The sequence below is a fragment of the Apteryx mantelli genome, chromosome 13 (genome assembly GCF_036417845.1).
Source record: "Apteryx mantelli isolate bAptMan1 chromosome 13, bAptMan1.hap1, whole genome shotgun sequence".
Taxonomy (NCBI): Eukaryota; Metazoa; Chordata; class Aves; order Apterygiformes; family Apterygidae; genus Apteryx; species Apteryx mantelli.
In genome coordinates, this window is record NC_089990.1 from 25,631,543 (window position 1) to 25,646,465 (window position 14,923).

The 14,923-nt window shown below is 60.0% G+C and overlaps 1 protein-coding gene across 1 annotated transcript in view; it reads right to left on the reverse strand.

The window, feature by feature from the left end:
* The window catches only part of DGKK (diacylglycerol kinase kappa), a 33,711-nt gene that overhangs the window by 6,939 nt on the left and 11,849 nt on the right, over nt 1-14,923 (reverse strand). The window contains exons 2-15 of the mRNA XM_067304468.1: nt 8,978-9,088; nt 8,307-8,387; nt 7,896-8,000; nt 7,297-7,429; nt 6,938-7,044; nt 6,361-6,486; nt 5,843-5,945; nt 2,578-2,740; nt 2,352-2,460; nt 1,888-2,027; nt 1,592-1,673; nt 915-1,006; nt 574-673; nt 135-375 (exon numbers count right to left, since the gene is read on the reverse strand). Of these exons, the coding sequence (XP_067160569.1) occupies nt 135-375; nt 574-673; nt 915-1,006; nt 1,592-1,673; nt 1,888-2,027; nt 2,352-2,460; nt 2,578-2,740; nt 5,843-5,945; nt 6,361-6,486; nt 6,938-7,044; nt 7,297-7,429; nt 7,896-8,000; nt 8,307-8,387; nt 8,978-9,088 (1,693 nt within the window). The remainder of the gene's footprint in view (nt 1-134; nt 376-573; nt 674-914; nt 1,007-1,591; nt 1,674-1,887; nt 2,028-2,351; nt 2,461-2,577; nt 2,741-5,842; nt 5,946-6,360; nt 6,487-6,937; nt 7,045-7,296; nt 7,430-7,895; nt 8,001-8,306; nt 8,388-8,977; nt 9,089-14,923) is intronic.

The following is a 14,923-nucleotide window of genomic DNA, read 5'->3' on the forward strand; positions in this document are numbered from 1 at the left end:
TGCCCTGCCAGGCACTGCGAGAAGCTACTGCAGCCGCGTCCTGCTAACATGCAGGCTCGCTGCTGGGACCAGCGCCAGGCAGGGCCCAGGCTGGCATGTCAGCTCTGCGTTTAGGACCCTCACCTCCTCCTCACCTTTCTCTGCTTGCTCAATGATTTGCCGCAGGGCTTTCTTGAGGCTGTTTGCTCGCAGCATGAGTTGCTCCTTGGATTTGAAAATGCGGGGCACAGGGCTGGGGTTGAAGCTGCTTTCTTTGTCGTGGTCCTTGGCACCGGCCGGCACAGCCTGTGACGTTCCCTCAGGGACCATGATGGCTTGAGCCTCGTCGTTCAGCTCCCGCACCAGTGAGTCCAGCTTCTCGTTCAGCATGGCACACTGTGGGATGCCCACCGCTCGCACCACCCCATGCCTGCTGCCAGCACGGCGGGCTTTCATGGATTCCCCATGTGCCATGCACATCAAGAGCACAGAGTACCAGGACATGTCTAGCTGGCCTCTCCACCAGTCCAGGGTCATGCTCCCAGTACGCGGGGCCCATCTCCTGCCCCAGCCCCCAGTTGCCCTCCAACCCACCTTCCGTGCCATCAGCTCAGCCTCCTGCTTGTTCTCAGTAGCTCTCTTATAAGCCCTGCCAACCTCGGCCACAAAGTCGTTCACGGTGCCACACAGGAACCTGCCAAGGAAAGGGGCAGAATGGTGGCAGGGGCACAGCCCAGTCAGCTGGGCATGGGCACCATCCCTTGGAGGACTGTTGGGACAAGCCTCCCTTGCACCAGTGGGGCCGTGCCAGGACTACTGGGCAGTTAGCCTGGCATCTGCAGCTGGCAAGCTGGGTGTTAATCTGATCCTGGGAGGGCTCAGCACGCCTGGGTGGGGGTGGGCACCTGCACCCCTGTCCCCAGCACACCCCTTACTTTGCAGATGAGATCACCACCGAGTGCTTGTCAGACTCCAGGATCTTGGCCAAGTGGAAGGCGACAGAGTCAGCGTAGTGGGAGATCTGGGCCTGGGGAGAGAGGGGTCACAGCTGGGGCTGTGCTACCCTCCTGGGTGCCCTGATCCAGGGCGGAGACTTGCCCAGCCCACCCCGGACCAAGGATAAACAACAGCCCTCCTCAGCCTGCCCCCTCCAGCCCCAAAGGCAGGCACATGGGTTTCATGCTGTTGGGCAGAGGAGATGCTCCACCTGCTTAGCCCTTGCAGGACAAACCAGGAGATGGTGCGGGCACAGAGATGGTGTGGGAGTACATGGAAGAGTCAAAAATAGCCCCCCTGTCTCCAACTTTGCAGGTCAGCTCCACATCTCCCTGCTACCCTGTCCCTTGGCAGATGGCAAAGTACATCCTGGTGCAGGGGGATGGCTCTGTGCATGTTGAGCTGAGACCTGCCAGACTCGTTTCACTGTGCCCAGCCAGCTGGAAGCCCATCTGCAGCCTCAATTTCCCAAGGACCCCAGGCATGGCCAATCTGGGAACTGCACCTTCCCTTTCACGTATGTGAGCCCACTGCAAGTGCCCCCTGTCTCAGCTCACGGCTTGAAAGGGGACCAGCCTTGCCCCACATAGAGCCCTCTGCCCCCAGAGTGGCCTACCTGGATGTTGGAGTCCCCGTTCTCCTCCTCCTTCACAGCTGGGGGAGACTGCTTGGGTGCCTCGTAGGTCAGCACGCTCCACCTGCCAAGCAGAGACCACCACTAGCTGTCACCCATCTCAGCCACCCACCTGCCCACCCTGAGCACCCTGGCAGAGGGAAAAGACCTGGGACACGCAGGCAGACAGAGAGGGTGGGGGGTGACTGAGAGATACAGGAGATGACAGTGCCAAGTGGTGAGCAGAGATGCTTCTGCCCCAGTCCCACAGGAGTCCCAGTGCCCCACACCACACTCACCTGTCCAGCATCTTTGTAGTGGCCCTTTCCAGCTTCTCCAGAATCTGCAGCAGCTGGGTGTCATCATCACACAGGCTGCCCCAGCCCAGCACCCGTGCCAGGTCATTGCCGGTCCCCAAGGGTAGGACACCCAGCTGGCACTGCAGAAGAAGGTCCAGGGTGCTCTGAGCAAGCTGGGGGATCAGGGCAGGCCCAGCCCTGGGCACCCACATCAAGGGGTGGTAGGAACCAGCTGAAACATCCCTATCTCTGAAGTTGAGGTCCACATTAACCAAGCACCCACTTCTTGTCCCTTGCACCCCAACCCACCCATGCCAGGAGTCTGCAGCACCCTGGGTATGCAGAAGGGGGCTGGCTGTCACTCCATTGCCCCATGGGTGCTGGTTTTAGGGAGAGGGCCGGGATATAGCCAGCTTGCCCAGCCCCATGCAGCGGCAATGCCATGCAGCCGCGCTTCCGCTCACTTGCTTGTGCAGGCCAAGGGCATCGATTTCAGAGAGGACCCAGCCCACGCTGCCGTCTCCCCCACACACCAGGATCCGGAAGGTGGAAAACTTCTGGAAGAGCCGCAGCCTGGCCGGGGCAGGAGAGAGGGGGCTCGGGGCTGCATCATCGTCTTGCGTGGGACCCACGCTGATGCAACCCCCCCCCGAGCCCAGCAGGAGATTGAGTGCCCAGGCTGGTGCTTACCCAAGGTGTGGGCCCCCATTCATGAGGTCGAAGACTTGGGCCGGGTTGAGGAACTGCTTGAACTTGCGCAGAAACTTGACCCCTTGGTTGTCCCCGCTTTTGGAGTTGACGAAGGCCAGGAGTGGGCTGGAGCAGGATGAGGGGCAGGTGGCCTTCCAGAAACCTGTAGTGAGCCCATGCACATGAGCTCCAAGCAGTGTCCCCATCCCTGGCTCTTCTCTCCCCAAGGACACTAAAGGAAAGACCTTAGGAGACCAGAGGCCACACAGACACCTGTACTGTGCTATGCCCAAACTGTAGGCTGCTGGGGTCAAGAAAGAGGGCTGAAGAAACAGCAATTAGGATGCTCAAGGGATGGAGACGGGAGGAATCAAGAGTGAGCTGAGAGATGGCAATGAATGGGAATGGAGATGGAGCTGGGGATAGGAATGGGGATGGGGAAGGGAACAGAGATGAGGATGGAGACAGGTATGGGAATAGAGATGGGTAGGGGATGGGAATGGGGATAAAGATGGGAATAGTGATGGCAGTGGGGATGGGGAAAGGAATGGGGATAGGAATGGGGAGGGGATAGAGATTGGAATGAAGAAAGGAATGGGGATGGGAAAGGGAATTGGAATGGGAATAGGGATGGGGGAAGGGCCAAGGCTGTGCCAGGCTGGCATGAGGGGCAGATCCAAGTTTGTGCCTGCAGAGGCAGTGATGGAGCAGGGACCTAAGCAAGTCACCGAGGTGAAACTGGGGCCTGGGCTGCTGCTCCGATGAGGACAGAAGTGATGGTGAGTATGGGATGGCCAGCTCCTCACTGTGCCAGCAATCCAACCAGGACCAACCTAGCAAAACCCCCCAGCGCACAGCATTCTCTGACCCAGCAGTGCAAACCAGGGTGGCACTGGCAGAAAGCATGACCATAGGCGATAGCCTGCAGCCCCCCGGTGCCCACTGAGGACCAGCCATGCTCCAACTCTCCCAGGACAGCTTCCTCCACAGGAAGCTGTACTGTCACCCCCAGCTCTGCTGCCTGCTTGTGCAAGAGATCTGGCAGGGTGGAGGTGAATGACGCAGAGGCCTAGGGAGGCTTGGCAGCCAGCACGGTGCTTTAAGAAATTAGATGGGGGATGAAATGTGCTCGAGGCAAAGGAGAATCGATAGCTGGCCTGGAGCCTGCAGCTGGCTGTGGCACACCCCGTCCCGTCCACTGTGTCCCGGGATGTGGCCCTCCATGGCTGGTGTCCTGGCTCGGGGACACTCCCGCACTCATGCCGCTGCCACATCCATGAGCCCTGAAGCACCTGCGGCTCCAAGCGGTCGCCTGCGCCCACCCGGGCTGACCCCCAGCACACTCCCCCTGCCCTAACCACCACCACAGCTTTTGTGCAGAGACATCAGGCACTTGGTAATCCAGACACATCCTGCCTGTCTGGTCTCTCCCTTCACAGCGGCTGGAAGAGTTTGCAAGCTGCGTGGCTATATAATCACTAGCCGCGGTACTGCAGTATCTGTAAATACTGCCTCAGCTTCATCCTGGCCCTCCATGAATGCAGTGCTGAGCTCCTTCCCTCGGCTCTGCTGAGGGACCTTCTCCTCCAGGCTCCTTCAGTGGGACCCTTGCAATCCAGCTGCATTGAAACCCCCAGGCCCTCGCTGCCACCATCGCACCCGGACCCCCCCCTGGGAGCGCCTGGTGAGGGACAGTTGGAAGCCCTGGTGCCTGCAGGAGCCCCAGTGCAGCCACCCCACCGCGAGCCGGGAGGCTTTTTGGGGCAGCCGAGGGAGCTCCTGGTAGGTGCGGGCACATGCAGAGCAGCATCAGCACGGCCTGCCGTGGGCCAGCTGGTGCCTCCGCCTGGCCCAGGCATCACTAGATATCTGCTGCCGCCCAGGAACAACCGTAGCGGATCTGAGAACCAAAACACTGGGGGCTGCTGAGTCAGTGTGTGGGCTGGGAGCGGAAGAGCCGGCTGCCGATCGCACATGTACAGCGGGGGAGAAATCACGGCAGGGAGGAGGGGGAGTGCTGCAGCCTCGCAGGGTTACCTGCCGCTGCAGGAGAGCCCAGCCAGGGTCCGCCAGCAATCGCCCGCCGGAGATGGGCTGCAGACCCAGAGGCACGGCTGCTGCAGCCACCGCCAGCTTCGTGTAACTGGGCTGCCGTGGGAGGCACGGAGCAGTGATGCTAATAGGGGCCCAGCCACAAGGAGACATGGCTCTTACGACTGAAAAGAAGCCGCGTGATGGTTACCCTGACAGCATCCTGATGAGTAATGAGAAGCAGATGAGCCACCGGCTGAGGGAAGCGCCGAAAATCATTAAAGAACAAGGAAAGAAATATCTGGAGGAGAAGAACAGATTTTGCTCAGTGGAGGCCAGCTGGACCCCTCCGGAGAGGGAGAGGGAGAAGGGGAAAGGAGTCTCCCTGGGCCAGGTATCGCTTCTCTCCATTGCCATGAGGTTGGGGCACGGAGAACATTTATCCTCCCAACATCTCACAGACACCCAGACCCATTGGGGATGCTGTGCTCTGCGTTACAGAAAAGCCAGCAAAGGTTCAGAAATAGAGAAATAACCCAAGCAAGGCTCTTGCTTTGCTCTGCAAGGAGATGAATGGCCAAGCAGCCATCAATCTGGGGCAGCCACTGCGGTTAGAGACGGGGCTCGGGGCAGGCACCTGGAGCTGTGCTGTCAACCCCGGCCTGGGGATAAGCCAGGCCACAGACAGCAAAGGCACCCACACCTCTGTGGAGCCTGTGGCGAAGGAGAGGGGCAAAGACACCCCTCTCAGCAGCTATCTCGGGGAAGGGGTGGAAAACCACATAGAGAGAGAGGACGGAGCAGGAGATGTGGTGTCTCAAGCCCCCAGCAGGTGCAGGATGTGAGTGAGAGCGCAGAGCAAGGAGGGGCATGGACCATGACCAGGGCCACCGCAAGAGGCAGGCCTGGCTGGAGCCACTAAAGCAATACCTGGGGAAGAAGTGTCACCCCAAAGCATGGCACTGCTGCAGCCCTGGGTCAGAGCACATCGCAACAAGCAGAGTTCAGCTGAGGGTGCTGCAGGGAGGGACATTGACTCTGGAACCTACTGATCACGGTGCTGCTGGTGCCGCACAGGAAAGCAGGCACAGTGCTGCAACAGCCCAGTCAAAATCTGCTGAGGAGGAGCTGGAGCTCACAGGACTCAAGGCAAAGTGACCTTGTCCCGAACAGCTGAAGAGAGGTGCCTGTCCCCCACATCCACAGACCAGCCATTCCCCCCTCCAGGACTCACCGTCTGAATCGATGCTGTTCAAGGCGGTTGGTGGGATGATGGAAACTTTGTACTGTCCCAGGGGGCATCTCTTCCCAAAGAGCTCCTTGCAGGCGCTGTGAACCTGGGGGTAGAGGGACACATGCATGGGCTGTGGCAGAAGTGAGGTGACCCAGCACCAACCCCTGGCTTTGTTGATCACTTCCCACCGAGACTCAGTTTCCCCAGGGGTGCAGCCAGAAGGAGCGCTAATTTTTTAGCAGCTGATTTTTAGTGACTGATGAGCACCGTGGCTCTCAGCCCCAGCTCTTTGGGTGCCTGATGCACAGCTTGCACTGGGGCCATCCTTCCCAAAGCCCTGCCAAGTCCTTGTTCAGCCAACACCCCATGAGAGCTCCAGGGGCATCAGACAGGGACCCCAACCAGTCCGCAGCCCGCAACCGTGTCTGGGATTGCCATGGGCCAGGGTGCACAAAGCTGCACAAGGCAGAGAAGCAATAGGGACAGATCTGCTACCAGGGTGAGAGGCACGTCCTTACAATGGCCTTGCACCAGAGACACCGCCAGTCCTGCAGCCTCCGGACACTCCCGCAGGTCCGGTCACACACGGCACAGCGCGCACTGACGGGCAGGTTCCCCTCCAGCCACTGGTGGGGCATGGCCACCTGTGAAGAAGGGCAGTTGGCCACCAATGGCTCAGGCCAGTTCCTGGCGTGCCCAAGAAACAGCGACCATGGCATTGGGGAGAGGAGGGCAGGGGACGCCCCATAGCTCTAACCAGCAAACCAGTACTGGAAGGCCTCGTGCCTCCTCTCATCCATGCCTGCCTAGCCCTTTGCAGATGCCAGCACCTGGGGCAGAGCAAGAGAGTCACCGGTAAACATTCAAAGATGGCCCTACTTGGAAAACAGTGTCCCCTGCATACCACCCTGGGCCAGGTCCCCCCAGTGCCAGGCCCAGAGGCCACAGAGGGCAGGGGACACCTGGGTGCCAGGGCTATCCCTGCTCCTCATTCGGGCAGTAAAAGGCCACTTCTGCCAGGTGCTCCAACACTGGCTGTTCTGTCCTGCCAGGATCCACCGCAGTGGCTCCCCCGCACGGAGCAGAGGTGCTTACCCCGTCTTCATCCTCGATGATTTCTGTGCCGATGGAGGCCAGGGTCGTCCACTTGCAGTTGTTGGTGGCTCTCACTGCACAGCGCTTGTGGGCCTTGAACTTGCAGACTGGGATGAAGAGTGGGTGAGGAGCAGGGACGGTCCCCCAGGGGATGTGCACCCCTGGGCCCCAAGCCCCTGAGGCTGGAAACAGCTCCATCCCAGCAAATCTGGCCATGGACATCACCCTGCATCACTCCTGGTCCAAGACAGCCTTCAGCCCCCTGTGCTGCCCACTAGCTGGAGAGGGCCAGCCCCACACTAGTCCCAGCACACCCCACGGTAGGCCCCGACTCCCACCAGCCGGCTGGTGGTGCTTACCTTCACAGGAGAGGCCGTGGGAGGTGACACCTGAGAGGGCTTCACGACACACGTTGCAAAAGGTGGGCCTGGCGTGGGAGCAGGCGTACCAGTTGTGCATGCCCGAGAAGTGCTCCATGTTGAACTGGGTGGCCTGCCGGGGCAGAGCCCTGGCCCATCAGTCCCGGGCCCATGCTCGTGGCACTGGGCGAGCGCTGCAGGACCCCCAGCCAGCCCCATGCAGGCACCCCTTCCCTCCTCACCCCCTGGCTGAGAGACCTTCCTAAGAACTGGCCAGAACTGGGTGGGCTTAGCCCTGTCCCAGCTCCCCCAAATACACCCAGTCCCGCTCCCATCTGTTCTCGCTGCAGGTCTGGGTCTGAGGGCAGGATGTCCAAGCCCCAGAAGGGGAGCAGATAGAGCCCAGGAGGCCAGAGAGTTGGACACACTGGTGGAGCCCACCCTGATCTGGTGCATCAGCTCCTTGGGGCTATTTGCCTGGGCACGCTGGCCACATGGCATGGTCCTGCCTATCCAGGTAATCCTGCATCCCCTGAGCAGCTTCCTGCCCCATGGACCATCACCGATACAGCCACCCATGCGCTCGCAGCCTCCTTCACCTCATGGATTTCCCATTTCTGGACAGACTTGAGGGCACTGATCCAGTCTTCCATCTCCTTGCGGTTCTCTGCACATAAGATGAGCTTCCGGAAAGGCGTGATCACCTAGAAAAGCCAGGCTTCTATGTCCCCTTGCAAAGCCACCACACAATGAGTCAGGTCCCCACACAGCCCCCCAGCAAACCCCATGGGTGTAGACCTATCATGCACCAGCATCCCATGGCTCATGCCACCTCCAGCTTCACTGCCCACTCTGATAGCACAGGACATGAGGGCCATGCCACCACATTGGGGGGCTGCCCCACATGCCATGGCTCTATGCCTGGAGCTGCTGGCTCCGTGGGCCAGGTGCTGCAGCTGAGGTGGAGCGGCAAGGCAGGCAGTGGGATGGGTGCCCTGCGCCACCCTCACCGTGAAGCTGTTGTTGATGTTCTTGGTGCTGGTCTCCGCCACGCTGGCATCAGATAGGTCCACCTCATCAAAGATCAGAGACTGCAGGGGAGAAATCAGAGCCCTGCTCTCAGCCTCGGAGACAGTGGCAGGTCCCAGAGTCCAAAATTATGGGCAGCAAAGCCTCCCTTCCCACAGCACTGGGGCAGAGACAGGCACCAGAGCTGTCCGTAGGGAGACATGCCTGGACAGAGGGGCTACAGCCTGATCACCTGGCTGCCCGGGGACAGCCACAGCCTCCTCACTGGCCACATCCTTGCTCTCCCGACACAGGCATCCAGCCACTGCCACCAGTGCAGCCCAACACCTTGTTCTTGCACCCCTACCATGTGTGGGAGATAGAGACCAAGAGTATGAGCTCTTTTCCTCTCTCTCACCAGCTGCATCACTCTGCACAACTCCTTGCATGGGGACACACACACTGGGAGAAGTGCTCGTTCATCCTGGACCTCTGCTTTGCAAGCCGGGATTTTCAAGGTCATCCCTGGACCTTCAGGGTCAAACCCTCCCACTCAGCATCCTGGAACTGTGGGGCTCAATACCCCTCCCAGTGGCTACTGCACCATCCCCAACCCCCAGAGACAAGCCCTGGCAGCCACCAGCGCTCGGCACACAGAGGGCGCCCAGCCTACCTTGGAGTCCTTGGCATAATACAGGGTCCTGCCCCGCAGCTTGAAATATCGCCTCTTCCACCTCTGGAAGGAGCTCGTCTGCTTCAGCAACAGCCCCTCCTTCACGCTTTTCTGCACAGAGACCACAGAAACACATGAACTCCTGCAGCGCAGCCCATCCCTGAGCCCCAGGGAGCCCCCAGCCTCGACAAAGACCCTCCAGCGATGCTGTTCCCCTACAGTCCCATGCCCAGAAGTAAAGCACTGCCCAGAGCATGGGTGGGACACTGCTGGATGTATGTGGGACAGGATGTCCAAAGATGCCAAATTTGGCATCATGCCTAGCATGTGGCACACAGAGGGGCCATAAATCCAGCACAGCCTCCACATAGGAGGCTGCCCAGGACCCCAGCCTTCGCCCCCTCACTTGACGGTGGTGCCCACCTCCCAGCTCCCCTGCAGCATGGTTGGCCAGCCTCATGCCCATGCACAGGCTTTCCCTCGGCAGCCTATATGGGTGCAGGGGAAGTGTTCTCCGTGAATTTTGCCTGGGCAGGCGCAGCCAGAGCCCCAGCACCTCTGGCACTGGCTTAAGTGCTCAGAACCAAGGCTGCCCAGAACAAGTCCCACCAGTGCCGAATAGTGACAGCAATGATGTCCCTTGCCTGTTGGCTGCACCCTCGGCATTGGCTACTTTTTGCATCACTGCAGGAGATTCCAACCCCAAGACAGCCCTGCTTCTCTCCCAGATGCTGTGAAGATGATGCCTCTCGCTCCCTGGAGGGGGCTCCCCAATCCCGCTCCTCTTGCATTAAGAGCAGCCACAGAGGGAGCACGGATAGGCCTTGGAAGAGTTGGCAAGAGCCAAATAAAGTCCCGTTTAGTGACATGCTGGAAGGACAGGCCCTGGGGAGATGGTACATTGGGCACCTCACCAGGGAGGGCTGGGGAGGGAGGAGAACCCACTCTCTGCTCATACAGTCCTCCAGGACTGACCAGAGCCAGAGCCCGAGAGTCTGGACACGTGCAACAATTGCACATGGGTCATGTTTTCAAACCTGTCCCTGTAACCAGTCCCTCTGTCATGGGACTCCAGGAGCTGGTGCTTTGAGGGAACACTGCCAGGCATTACAGGAACGGGTGAAGGGAGGTTTCCAGCAATGCAAAACCACTACTTCTTGCCACCTCTGCCAGACTTCCTCTTCCCTGTCCCCAGGAGCAGCACCCAGGGGAGCCTCGACCCACTGCAGCTCCCTAGGCATGGAGGGGAGAGCAGGGCGGAGCACGGAGCTGAAGGCTAGAAGGGCTCCCTGGGAGGGGACAGCAGTGCCCCAGAGCCACGGGGACCAGCAGGACTGCTTGTTAGCGCTGGAATTACCCTGGTACAGCAGCTCCCTCCCCTTTCCACTCGGGCTGCCTCAACCCCAGGACACACCATCCCCTCCTCCCCCACAGAGACTGTCTGCCACTGTGCAGTTTCTCCACAACACAGATGATGGATAAACCCAGGGTCATGTCATCAAGCTGCCCTGGTGAGCAGAGGACAGCAGTGTCCCTGCCTGTCCTGCGACTCCCCTCCCCAGATGGCTGGCACTGATGGGGAGCAGGGATGTCCCCAAGGCCACCCATCCTCACCCAGAGCAATAAGCGGACCTGCCCTCTCTCACAAAGCAAGAACCCGGAAAGAGCCGCCTGGGTTCAACAGGTGGGCGTGAAGATGGTCTCACCATCAAGACCAGTACTGGCATCCCTAAGAGAGGACAGCCCTGCAGTGGGACCAACAGCAGTGTGACGGGCAGAGCAAGGGGGCCCTTGCAGCAGGATGCACCCTGTGCTGGCTCCACAGCCTGGCCTCCAGTCCCAGCGTTGCTCTTGCCTCCCAGAACAACAGCACCTGCCAATATTTATCCTCCTCACAGCAGTGTTTACAAGGCTCAATTAATTAGTGTTTGCAATGCAGCCATGAGCCTCCACTGAGTGGGGTGGCAGAGATGCTCTGGCACTGCCCAATCTTTGATTGTATCTCCTTTAAACACCGCCGGCAGCCCTATTCAGATGCTCCTCTGCAATTAGCCGGAACGGCAGTTGTATCAGATCCCAGCACACAATTAAATGTGTATTTAACAGTGAACTACCACCGGGCGCTGAGGGCATCACAAGAGAACTGCAGCCCCGAGGCTCTGGGTTATGAACTCTTACGCCACCAGCGCATTCCCCAGCTTGCATCCTGCAAGAGGTGGTACCATGTCCCAGTCAGCCTGTGACTGCATCCTCACTGCTAAGGGACCCCTCCACCTCAGGGCTTTGCATCCCTCATGAGCAACTCACTGGCTTTCTGTGGGGTCCGCGATGCTCCAGCCACACTCTGCAGAGCTAACGGGGCCTCCAGACATGGCCACGCTGCGAGGTACACGGCAACCTTTCCTCGGAAGGCCCCTCCGCCCTGGAGATCTGGGCGTGCTGTCTGGTCTCAGCAGACCACGGGACTCGCACAACAGCCCTTACAGCTGGGGGGAAGCTGCGTTTCGCCAGCCTGGTGACTGAGCCGAGGCAGAGGAACTGTGCACCCCTCACACCTTCGCTCGCCCAAATGCAGTCAGGCCTGACTCCGCTCAGCCAACTCCCTGGTGCCTGGGTTTCCTGGTGCTGGGAAGTCCCAGGCTATCTTCCAAGGAGCAGCTTCCAACCCCACACGAGCCGGGGCATGCACAGCCCCAGCAGGAAGAGCAGGAGAGGGAAGCGAAAGGGAGCAGCAGCGCGGGTGTTTGAGAACCAGGAAACAGAAAGTTCCCCGAAATGTTCTCAATTCGTCACCCGCCCACACCAGGGCTGTGGAGGCTCTGCCTCCACTTGGGGAGGGTCCTTCCAAGCCCTCATCACCCCCTGCCACGGCTTTTCCTCCCTGAGACAGGTGCAGGGCTCAGCTGTGGTTGGCCCCAACGCACCCAAGGCTGGCCGGGCAGGTTTCAAACAGACCTTGTGCTCCCAGGCGCCAGACTCTGCGCACCCACTAGGGCACTCTACCCGGCCTCTTGGCTGGCGCAGTTGCAGCGTATCTCCCCATGGGTGCAAGAGCACACAGAGGAGGTGGTGAGCTTGAAACTGCCTTGAGCCCAGATCCAACACAGCCAGCAAGGGAAGCACAGCTCTCCAGGGAGTCTCAAGTCCATGCACAAGCGCCTCTGCAAGGCCAGTATCCCCACCAACCCCTGCCCCTTGGCAGAGCCAGACAGGGCAGTGTCCGGCCACAGTAGGCTGGGATCCAACCAAAAATGCCACTTCCACAAAATGCGTTTTCCCGTGGCGGACACTGGCACAAACTCCATTTTTGTTGCAATCACTGGTTTGTGCCACTAAGGACAAGCAGCACGTGTGGGTGAGGCATGAGGGGATGCAGAGGGCCTGTGACAGAGAGGAGCAAGAGGGCTGCGGCAGGCCCATGACAGCGAGGAGCAGCAGGATGTGGAGGGTCCGCGGCAGCAGCTCTGGGCTAGCACAGCAGGGTCCGGAGCCAGTGCTGCAGTGGGGCTTGGCGCAGGTGCTCAGCTCCTGCCTGGCTCTGGGACCATGCAGCTGGCAGGATATGGGCTGGCAGCCTCCAGCTCCGCAACCTGGCATCTTGCGCTGCCCCCTCATCTAACTCCAAGGGCGCTCGGCCACGCAGGAGCAGAAGGTGGCCCTGAAAGCCGGTTTCCTCTCGCTGTGAGGTGGCCAAGGGATGAAGCGTTCCCAGGGCGCAGCTGTGGCCATTGCAGCGACTTTTCCCGGCAGCCAGAGGCGATGATGCAAGCAGACGTTGCCCGGACCCTGGCAGCATGCCACAGCGCACTGTGCTCTCCTGGCACAGCCCTGTCCCTATGTCATTCAGCCCTGGCAGCCTCAGGGACAGTGATGTGGACAACAGCACTGCACCAGCCCTGGGCTGGGCAGCCCGGACGCAGCTTCACTGCGGGATTTGGTTCAGAGCAGCAGGGCAATGGAGCGGGCAGTGAGCAGGCCAGGGGACAGAGCCTGCAAAAAGCAAAGCCCATTCCAAGGTCCACCACGAGACCAGGAAGATTTTGGCTGCCTGCAGTCTGCACATACGTGTCCGGAGCAAGGGCATCCCCATGCAGGGTATGCGGATCTGCTCAATATCCTCCCGAGCCCGTGTGGAAACTCTTTTCCCCTTTTCCTTGGACATTACAGAGGTGGGTAGCAAATTTCAACGGCTGTGAGATGCTTGCTATGTAGGGCACAGACAGACGTGGGCTAAATCCTTCGAGCACACTGAGCCCCAGAGCTTCAGGGCTGCAAAAATCATTTAGGAGCAATTTTCTCTTTGCACCCAGAAGGACCCTGCTAACCCCAGCGCCGATCGCAGCTCCCAACCTTCACACTACTGTGTGTGTTGCAAGGAGCCATGGCACCTCTCCCTGGAGACCCCCTCCTCCACGTCCCAGTCAGCACACAGCAACTCTGGGGTGACATTTTTGCAGTTTCAGTTCCAAGCAGCACTGGGAAATTTTCGAAGGCTCCCATGACACAAGTGACACATTTCACACAAAGTGCTCGGAGCTGGGATTTTTTTTTTTTCCCCCCCACCTTAAAATTCATTTTGCCAGTAAATAGAAAACCAAAAAGAAAAATAAAGGAGCATGTCCCCTCAGTGGGGTAGGCCTGGCCTGGGAAGGGGTTGACTCTGAGAAGGCATCTGCAGGTTCCCTAGTCAACCAGAAGGTACCAAGTTCCTCCATCTACACGACAAGTCCTTGTGCATGAGCTTGGGCAGCGCTAGCTCTTCCCCGCTTCCCGGGTGCCACGAGAGCCTGCTGCAGGGACATTTGCCAGCAACTGCTCTACCACCAGTGACAACCCTGTACTCACCACGGAGCCTGACACAGGGACTAGGGCAAGATCCCAGATCAGGGTAGGAGGCCCTGAAATACCTGGGCTGAGGCTCCCAGCACGGTCCCTGCCACCGGCTACCCAAGTCCAAGTGGGTCCCCTGGGCGAGACAGGCTGCACCCAGCGGGCCAGGGCAGGTCGCCCATGATGCCGGTGGAGGGGGTCCCCAGCACACCAAAAGGTCCTGAGCCTGGCCCTGGGTGGTGGGAGCTGACGTATGCCTGGTCTCCTCGCTTACGTGGCACCCTGACATGCCAGGGCTCTGCGGGGTTTGTGGCTTTATTGCAGTCAACGTCTTCCCCAGGCTGGGCAGGCGCCAGCGCCGGGGGTGAGCCAAGCCGGGCTTAGCTGCCACTGCCGTCCCGGGCACAAAGTGTCCCTCATCCAGGAGGCCTGAGCGTCCCGGGCATGGGGGCATTCCCCTGCTCGCCTTGCTCCCGGAAACCTGTGGCCCTCTCCGCTCCCTCCCCGGCCCCACTGGTGTTTCCATTCTCCCTGGGGCTGCGGGAAGTGGTTGCGTTGCACTCCCAGGAGCTTCACAGACACCAGCAGCAAACCCCAGAACCTGAGACTGCCAGTTCATTAGGCGCACGAGTTCATCAGCACGTTGTTTTCCCATTTCCCTACCAGCACCAACGTAACGCCCTTCCAGCAGCACAGCAAGGTCAGGCTTGGCGTCTGCTTTGCCGGGTGCTTTAGTTTTGGGCCGTGGGAGCAGGCTGGGTGGTGCGGAGCCAGGCTGCCCGTGCAGCAGGCGAGCTGTGCTGCCCTGGCCACGGGAGGGCAGGTTCAGGGCCTCGCTGGGGTGAATCCGCTGCACGCGGCCGAGTCACAGCACCCAGCAGGGACCCTTTTCCGTCCTGACCCGGAGCACTCGACACAGCCCCCCATGTGGCCTAGAAGGGCCCTGACCCCTGTCCCCACATCTGTCCAAAAGACGCCGCCTCCGTCCCGCAGGACACAGTACCAGGGACAGCCCAAAGGCGAGCGGTGACTTTGGACACCTGTTTGGGGCGCTAGTGGCAGCAGAAGGGGCCTGGGCAGCACTGCCGCTGCCCAGAGCTCAGCACGCTGCAGCCC